This window comes from Passer domesticus, chromosome 5 (genome assembly GCF_036417665.1).
Source record: "Passer domesticus isolate bPasDom1 chromosome 5, bPasDom1.hap1, whole genome shotgun sequence".
In the NCBI taxonomy this organism is placed as follows: Eukaryota; Metazoa; Chordata; class Aves; order Passeriformes; family Passeridae; genus Passer; species Passer domesticus.
In genome coordinates, this window is record NC_087478.1 from 24,313,974 (window position 1) to 24,323,973 (window position 10,000).

Sequence of the window (10,000 nt, forward strand, 5' to 3'; positions counted from 1 at the left end):
AATTAAATACGGTTAGCTCAGGCTGATGGCAGCTAAAGGAGTATATATCATCATTAATACCAGTCCTTTTCACGTGTCCAGTATTAACTTCTTGTGCATAACCAAGACTGTTAAAGAGCTCCTTTTCATTCACTTTTTTATTTCTTTATAATCACTATTAGACTTAATAAAAACCAACAACTTTTTATATCATCTGTATTAAATATCTCTTTGACCACCTTAATTTGCCTATACAATATTTTAATTACAGAATAAATTTTGGAAAAATCAAAATGAAAGTATTGATCTAAAGTGTCCTACCTGATGACATGGGAATGTTGTATTTGTCTGAATGTCTTCTTCGAATGGCTCCCACATTGGGTACACTGGCTGGGGTGATTACAGAAGGTCCCTGGGTAATTGGGGTGACTGGGGCCGTTGGTGTTGTGGGAGTTTGAGGTAAGCTCTGTGGGGATGTCTCCAACATGTTCTTAGACATGGTGACACTAGACACCAAATTGAGCTGCAGAAACCCAAAAGGAAAGTAAAGAAAAAGCAGAAGGGAAAAAAAAATACTTAAAAAGGTTTGACAAATGAGAGTGGATTCACTTCTACAGCTGTGTTGCCACTAATAAGCTGCGAAAGGAAGCAGCCAATCTCAACTAATTACAGGATGAAATTGTATCATAAGAACTCTAATTAGAGGATGCTGTTAGAGGTTATCTAATAATCTGCTGCAATGTTACTTAGGACTAACTCCTTCTAGTACTACCAGACTTCACAGAAAGTACGTTTGTCTGCAATAGAAACTAGCTGGTGATTATTTAGGTCTGTTGTGAAACAGTTCTAGCTCCTGGTGAAACAACAATAACAACAATAGATGCAACAAAAGATCTTAGTATTCATACAAACAAGACTTAAAATAAGTTGCTATTCTAATGCTGCCAGAGTTTTGTATTCTTTTTTCCCCGAGTCCCAAATCTCAGCTGAGAGGCTCCAGCCAGCTGGAAAATTTTACACTGACCTTTAGTCTCCTTGCTAATTTGGTGGAATGGTAATGACATTACTACATATTCAAACAAAATTGTCTTAATTGCAAATTAGCCGGAGGAGGCTGAAAATTTTCAAATTAAATCTGATTGGAGATGGAGAGAGGGAAATGGAATTTCCTCACTAACAATCATTTGTGGCATGTGTTAACAAATATAATGAAATGTCAAGTTTGCCAATTCCTCTGGAAGTATCATTTTCAATTTATGATTACAGTGTCACTTATTGCTGATGTACCCTGGAAAGTGGGTGTCAGGGTAGAAAAAAGGAAAAAAAGGTGAGAATGTATGCAAGCTGTTTAACAGTGTGCCCTTCATTACTCCCCCCAGTAAGGCCCTGTTCCTCATTATCAAAAACTCATATTACCTCTGTCATATTTACCATACATCTTTTGTCATAAATAACATCCAATTAGCAGAATTTATACTCAGGGCAGCACAAAAAAAGATTGCTTCTATATACTTAAATGATACTCATAAGGGGTAACCTGTAGTCATTTTCACTTTATACAGTAATTTATAGAGATAAGCAGGAAAATAATATTAATTGTTCTTCATCTGTATGGTGCAACTGCAAGTGGGTAAACATCGAAAATTTGGGGTTTGTGTGTAATTTAGTAACACCTGCCTTTTCAAATCCCAAATACACTTCTTAAGATAAACCTCTTTTTAATGGGGAGAAAATGATGTGTACAGCATTGATTGATCTTTCTTTGTGGATTTGTTTTACACATTTAGTCAGTAGAGAGATTTGTTAGGGAAACAAAAATTAACATATGCCAGCTAATTGTTCTTCTTTCTTGGGCAGCAGCCAGAAGAAGCACATTAGCAGTCTAATAATAACGACTGGCACCCTGAAGGCATCCCCAAGTGCATCTGTTCCCAATAAACCACAGACTGTTCTTCTGTTCGTACTCTAAGCCAGCAGTCTGGAATGGGAATTCTTTGTTACGTACATAAAAAAAGCTCAGATAATGCTACCAAATGCTTTACTTAATACATTCACAAAGCTAAGAGTTTAAGCTTGTCTGTGGCAAAAAGAAGTATTTTTGAAGAGTCTGAGAGATGAAGGAAGATTTAAGTGACATATACCTTTCTCATCTCTGAATTGTTAACCTTTTTTTTAATATCAAAGCTTTTAAATGTGCATTTGATTTTTATAGTAATTCTCTTTTACAAACAATCATCCAAATTAGGAAAAAAAATTATTTCCAAAGCATTTCATTGAAAGATATTTTAACCTATATATTTTCCAACCAGAAAACACAAAACGAAAAGCCATAAAACAGTAAAACTTCTGGCACAGCAATAGCATGTAGCTACAATACACTTTATGGACACATTAAAAATTACAAAAGCTGCAGAAATACGTATCTGTGTGGATGCAAACTACTATGTTTACAATGTTACGGTAACTTATTCTACTAGCTGGCAATAATAAGCATAACATGTTTGTAGGCATGCAATCATGAACTGATAAAATAGAATTTATTATTAACTAAAGAAAAGCATGTAAAACCTAGGATGAGCACTTAGCCACCTCAGCTCATCTGAATATATTCAAGGTTGGGTGAAACTCATTATTCAGGACTCGCAGCCTTGATAACTTTGATTTTCATCCATCCATAGCATGGCCAAAAGGTACCATTTAATGAAGTACCATTCAGAGAGTAAATGGGGTCATATAATAGACAGTGCGGTTGCACCTTGTGTTCATGTACTGATAGCTGTTAAGGGTGCAGTGATGAACCAACAGAGCTCATTTCTCCTTGGTAATAAATTCATGCTATTAATATTTATCAAATGTGTGGGCCGTCTCAACTGAGCCACTGCACATGAGACCATAAATCTCTACTATCATATCAATTTTGAAGCTTCTTTTGTACAGTGTATAAATTTTAGGTGGGGGGGGTAATATTGACCACTCTTCTTTCAAACCAATTTGAGGCCAGCAGTGTAGCTCACTACTTCAGATATCTCTAGTTCCAAAGGGAACTTTAAACTGTGGTTTCATTTTAAATCGCTCATCTAAGATTCTGTATTAATTGCCCACCATCAAACGCAATTAGCAATTCTTTCATGTGTGGTTTATGTAATGTAATACTTCAATTACATTATTCATTCAGGTTCTGTTTTGGATTATAGGCTGAAAATTCTTTATTAGCGTAGATGTAACCATGCTGCTGGAGTTTTAAAAAATTTACTGATTGAATAATTAATTGGAAAAGAACAAGCTGCAGATTCCTGATGGATTTATGAGACAATTATTCTGTCTTGTGATTATCTACATTATACTATAGGAAGGGATGAGAAAAATAATCTTATTGAAATAAGACAGTCACTTAAAACTCTAAAGAAACAATATTCTCAAAATTTTGATAGACTACAGATCATCTGGGGTTAAAATAATTAAATAGTAGAAATGTGTTCTAAAAACCTTTTACCACACAGTTTAGCAGGATTTGGTACCTAACCTGAATTGCTCAAGAAGCCTGCATGACAGAAAAACTTCACAGTGCATGGAAATGGAAAAAGCACTCAGATTACTTTATTCTTATATTTGCCACATATACTAGAATTTAAGTTTCCAAATGTTTTTCCTTAGTAGATGACCTAAAAAAAATTTGAATTTAGTTAGGCTAATGAAAGCAAAAATAATGCATCTAAATTTTCTCTTACAAAGGCAAGGGTTAAGGAAATGCTAACACGTTTTTCATTCATCATCAGGTTATAAAGTGTGCCCTCAAACAAAGATTTTCTTTGAAGTACGGGGAGCTGAAAACACAAGAGACAGTGTATGCTGTCCTTCTGCGTAAACATTAGCTGGCCCTGATATGCAAGTGTACTCTTTAAAACAGATTGTTTTCCTTCTGCCTGCATTTCCTGCCTTTCACAGCCACAGATTTTCATCGATACCTCAGCATTTCATCTTCAAGTCCTGGTATAGTCTTTTAATATTATATGTACAAAAGCTACCATCATGGATAACATAAATGACCAGTTCACTTTCCACACAGCTTCTAGTGTAAGTGCAGTGTATCTAAGCACAGTCAATACTAGTGCTACGACGCCTGACACCCTGATAGCACAGCACTGGACCTGCATCAGAGAATACTTTTGCTTACATGAAGCCACACAGAGTTTCATGGAGTTTGGATCTGGATGCAGATCCAGCTGCACAACTGTTTTGTTTCCAATGCAGCACTGTGGAGTGGCCAGGAGCAACAGTGACTTTTCAGTGCCTGTACCAACCCCAACAACATCACAGTGGATGCATAACAATACCGTCTTGCCAAATATGAACACAACACCTCCCCATGTTTACAATTATTTCAATTCACTGCATAAAATAACATTTTTGTTCACTTAAGAATAACAAATTGTTTACTTGTGTCTCTTGTAAGCAATTTGCGAAATTTCCTAAGTACCTAGATTCATGTTACATTTACTTCTTACTGTCAATGAACTTCAAATCTTTCAAAGTGGATTTCCTTTTAATATCTCTAAACCTATCACAAAAAGATATTCTCTCTAGTTTCAGTCTCAAGGCAATGATTTGGACACTTATAGGTGTACTTTGTTTAGTGTCACCTATGGTGTAGATTGGATAGATTTTGCAAAAGATAGCATTACTTTTAAAGAAACATACAATTTGACAAGATATTGCATTTTACCTTCATTTTATTGCCATATTTTTCATCACACTCATTGTTTTCCAACTGTCACTAAATTGTTCATTTTCTTAGCCTGCTACATTCGTAGACCTATTTACTGTTTATAAAGCAATATGCACTTACAGGTTTTGGAGATGGCTTGGGCTCCGAGGGTCGCATGTGCAAGTGGGTCATCATTGCTTGAAGACGTTCGCGTTCTTTAGAAAGCTGTTAAGAAAGAGTGGGATCAGAAGCATTTTAGAAATGACTGATACAGCTATTTCACTGCAGTGATACATCTTATCATTGAGCTTGTCTTGGTGTAATGATTCCTGCATATAAAAGTCTGTGTCAGTAGAAACTTAGCTGACAGGAAATGCAACTTTGGGCATAGAAAGAAAGAAAGAAAGAAAGGAAGGAAGGAAGGAAGGGGAAAAAAAAACCAACAAAAACTTTTATAGCCTTTCATATGTTAAAAGGTCAGAGAAAACAAATAGCACTTCATCTTTTTGTCAATAAGAGAATTGAGGTCACAGTTGCCTCGACAGTAACAAGTTACTAAGACCATAAATTAGAAGGCCCATAGTGTCTCTTTAAAGTCCTGTGGACACTGTTAGCAATGGACTAGTGCCAACAGCTGTGAAGGGGTGAAGGGTCCTCAAAGCACAGTGCCTGCCAGGATTGACTACACACTTCATCCTTTCCCACTGAGGTCCAGTTAGTGCCCCCTGCAATCTGCCATCATCAATCTAATTCAATAGAGTGACAGAGCCCAGGCAGTGTGAAACACTGAACTCTGCCATCGAGTCGGCATCGACACTGCACTGGGTCTCATTACAACTGATGGACCCTACTTCGGTGGCAGTCAGACAAAGCAAAAAATGGCATAATTGGTCACACTGCAAGCTAAATCTTCACTTCAACTGTGAGATTACAGCCTAGCCTTTGTAAATGGTAAACAATTCCTATGAAGCCCTTACGCTGCCTTCAAAAAACGTTATGTTACTTAAACCTCTACTTTTTCCTAACTGATACCATTTTCAGATCATATATTATGTAAATAATTGTAGTTTCAGGTTCAAACAAGGTACTGAATTAAAAAAAAAAAAAGGAACAGGAGGAAGTGCTTGAAATACGCAACTTGTTGATAAAAATAGCAGAATATAAAAGCGGAAAATGTATTTTACAATAGGAAAAGATTTCTTTCTTTTTTCACCAACAAGTTTATAAGAAGAAATGTTCAAAATTTTACTCTAGTGATTTGGCTCTGGCTATCTAAAACACGATTTCAACATTAGTTGCAATAAAAATTGAACGTGGTGTTTAATACTATCATTTTCCAGAGAGTTCTTGCTCTTACACCTGTAGACTGAGACTGGACAAAGGATTGGACAACTTGCAAGTAATTTTAGAAGAGGGAACTATCTTTAGTACTGCAGATATTTAATTTGATCAGTACATATTCTATTAAAGAACATTTGAGGCAGGTGCTGTGAAGAAGGTTTCTTCTTCATAGTATGTGTAGCTTCATTCCATGTGTGAGATGTTTTAGTGACACAGTATTTGCCATGACATAAATTCCTAACAAAACTAACAAATTAAGGTAACACTATCACGTAAATAACATAAAAGAAATAGCAGCTTTACCTGGGTTTAAAAATCATTCATTTTAAGGGAAATGACAACAAATTGCATTATTGCATGCTCCCCTCATTGTTTTGAATTTCCAGCATTAAAGTAAAAAAGATCCAAAAAAGCCTTGGCTGAAAGAAGAGTAAGTATTCCTACGTGAAAGAGAACTGAGACAATATTCTGAAAAGGTGAGAAAGGTGAGAGTTGTTATCCTTCCTCCTCTACATATGGCAAGTAACAGGGACAAAAATCTTGGTCCCTTGCTGCATCCCTTGAGCTCCTCTGAGCAGTCCCAAGAGGGCACAGGACTGCTGAGACATGTCCCCCCGTGACTGCTGTGTGGTCCAGTGTCCTGCATATGGTCACCCCTGAGGCTTGTGCCCAAGCTCAGGAGCCTGTAGGTGTTGTCACAATACTGGGAGACCCCGGGGGTACTCACCACTCCCTGCATAAGCAGAAGGGAGCATTCACATTCATGCAGTGACCTCTAATGGTTGCAGCATGCACAGGGCACTGCAGGCCTGCGGTCTGAGGCATGGCACTCCCTAGGGACCTTCCTGAGTCTGACATGACACCTTCTTGCTTGCAGAAAAATGCCCCTATCAGGCTGGGAGTAATTTTGGGTGGAGATATGCTCTGCTACTCTTTTATCCCACAGAACAGCACAGACAAGCCTGGGGTCAGAAGGGGAAGAAGGAAGAGGGGCTCTGACCCAGCATTTTAAAAAGTGAAGATGGCTTGGATCCAGTCTTTGCTCCAGGGACAGCGTTTTTCATTCGTGATGAATAGCTTTAGAGTCTTAGTTCAAGCAAAATACTGTAGACAATCTTGATGTTAGATAATTATTGCATAATTTATAATGTGAAAAATCTTTAAGTAAAAAACCCTCACTTATTCATGAATATCAACAAATTTAATGTAAGAAACATATGTCTTTAAGCTAGAGTCACTAAGGCAAGTGTTTTCAATTTAGTTTAGGTTAACAGTAAATAAGTAACAGGATAATGCCTCCATATAACAAACCTGTATTTCTAACTGCTGAACCACTTGCATTTGCACCCGACACTGAGCAGTGCTTCTGTCATCCAATGCATGTTCATTGTTAAGGTGCCTAGAGAAGGAAGTAAGACAGTGTTAAAATGAAGAAAATAACTTTATGAGTACATTTTTCTCTCCTGCACATATGGCTTCCATTAGTTCCAAGGGAAGCTATGCAGAAAGACCTAGTCAGAACATGCCATAGAGACAACAGTACAAAATAAAAAAACCAAATTATTTCATTTAATTCTACAAAATTTGCCAGTGAGGACTGTCAGATACCCAGTTTATATCTCACAGGTCGCATATCCCATCTAAGGGCCAATATAACCAGTTATGAATATTTGTTACAATGACTGAACTGATTTCCATTCACTGTTGCTGATGCAGATGAAGACAATCACCTTACAAATGAGTCTCCAAAAGATATAATTATTTTAGGTTGCTTGAACTACTGAGAACTAATGTAGACTTTGTTAAGATTTCTCTATCTCCTCTTTAATCATTAAGCAACAAGAGAAGATCCACTACCCCTCCCCGAAAACAGACCTGCAGGGGAACAGCCAAATTTCAATGCAGTTTCTAGAAGTAGACTCTGAGGATGATAGAAGTGATTGCCCCTCCCAGTATGAAGAAAAGTGTGTGAGGTAGAGGAAGGGCCAGTTATACAACTTTATATTAACACAACAAACTTCTTGGGAAAGGTTCAGGCTACACGTGAGCCCAGCAGAACAAAAACAAACTCTGTATCATGGAAAGAGGACCTCAGGGAGTAGCTTCCTGAAACTGAAGTTCAACCCAGACCCAAGTGGTTGTCCCCAGACATTTTAACTGAACATAAATTTACAAAGATCGATAATGTTTTTTTTTGAAGGACATTGTGTCCATTTTCTTCTCTCTCTCTTCTGGGATCAAGAAGTCCCTTTCTAAAGGAGCTTTAATAATGGGCTTTCTGCTCCACAGAGAAGAAAACATAAGGATCAGGTTAAAGAAGAGATGGGAGCAAAGGAGTTCTGCCTTTGAACATGGATTTACTGGCTATTTCCACTGTAGGCATAAGGGGTAAGCTTTGCAAGGAATGGAGTCACAGATGGTCTCACAGCCATAAGAACTAAGTTATCTACACCATGGAGGAAATGTATCTTCTTCTTTTCTAGCAGAATTAATCAGAGAACTGTGCAGTCATTTGATTGTTAATCTATGGGGGAAATGTATTTGTCAAAAGTAGTGGAAAAACAGAGTGACTATATCACTTCTACTAACATCTGTGTCTTTTAAATCATGACTTCACATGTTTAGGACCCTGTGATAGTTTTCAGGTGAGCAAAATGTTCTGCTATTCTTGAAACAGGCACGGCTGAGGAAGAGACATAAGTAATTGTGAAAGGTTTTGCTCATTCTTTTAATAAAAAATTCTTTAAGAATATACATGTAACATGCTAGGTAGTTTATGCTAAGTTCAAACATCACCAAGGACACATTTCCTTTATGTGAGTCATAAAACCTACAATTTATTTATTTTCAAAGGAATTGACTTCATTCTCCCATTGATGCAAAAATGCCCAATCAGTTCAAAAAGCAGGTAATTGCTCAGAACATACCCTTCACTTATTTTCCGAAATTTTGATTCAGAAGAATTTTACTCCTTCAATTACACAGGCATGATAGTGCATGGCCTGTTAATGTAATGGTTTAATATTTTCAGTTAATTTGGTACAAAATTGCCAGAAAAAGATCTGAAGACAGATTTTACCTCTGCATCATTACCACTATCACCAGTGCACACCAGTACATTCATTGTGCTTCCACACGTGCATATGCTCACCTGTGCATGGTCACAGGTACAGGTGCCTAACACAGGAGTAGGCAAGAGTGCACGTATAAAAGATCTCCCAGACCAAGTTTAAGGCTACTGCATACTCATGATTATTTATTAGTGATTACAACACCATATGTTTGCATAACACCTTACAAAATAGATACAGACATAGTCCTTGCCCTGAGGAACTTTAAATGTAACAGCAGTATGCAGTGTGGGAGAAGAAAGTCCAGTGTAATGCAATTTCAATATGATTACACGGTAACTTGGGAGTATGTCGCAAGTTTCTTGAGAGTTAACACAGTAATATTCAGAAACTTGTAAGATATACACATTTTTTACACCATACTTTTACTGTGCATTTTGGAGAAAAACTACTTACGGAAACAGTAAGAGTATAAAACTTGTTTTAAGAATTATTTTTTTCTGATCTTTGTTGCCTGTGAAGTAGGGTTGCTTTATTTATCATGCAAGTACAGGCAATATAGTGAAAGAAAAACTAGGTCTAATACATTTTTAAAAACCTCTAAAATAACTTTTCTCTGTATTAAGTTGCTGCACTGTCAGGGTCCAGTATGTGTCAATCTGTCAAGAAAGAAATACATTCTTTCCACCAGAAGGCTGGAAATAATTTCTTCCAAGGCTGGAAGGGGTTTGTTGTTGTTGTTCCTTTTTTGTTTGTTTTTGTTTGTTTGTTTTTTAATTTGGTTTGGGTTGATCGGTTGCTTGATTGCTTGGTTGGCTGGGTGGGGTTTTTTGTTTGGTTGGGGGTATTTGGGAGGGTTGTATTTTTTTGTTTTGCTTCTTATGACTTTTAAGTTATGTACAAA

At 37.0% G+C, this 10,000-nt stretch overlaps 1 protein-coding gene across 18 annotated transcripts in view; it reads right to left on the minus strand.

The window, feature by feature from the left end:
- The window catches only part of FOXP2 (forkhead box P2), a 402,834-nt gene that overhangs the window by 35,825 nt on the left and 357,009 nt on the right, over positions 1 to 10,000 (minus strand). For all 18 annotated transcript variants that reach the window (XM_064422362.1, XM_064422357.1, XM_064422356.1 and 15 more), the window contains 3 exons: positions 7,337 to 7,424; positions 4,826 to 4,909; positions 301 to 502 (listed from right to left, as the gene is read on the minus strand). In XM_064422362.1, the coding sequence (XP_064278432.1) occupies positions 301 to 502; positions 4,826 to 4,909; positions 7,337 to 7,424 (374 nt within the window). The remainder of the gene's footprint in view (positions 1 to 300; positions 503 to 4,825; positions 4,910 to 7,336; positions 7,425 to 10,000) is intronic.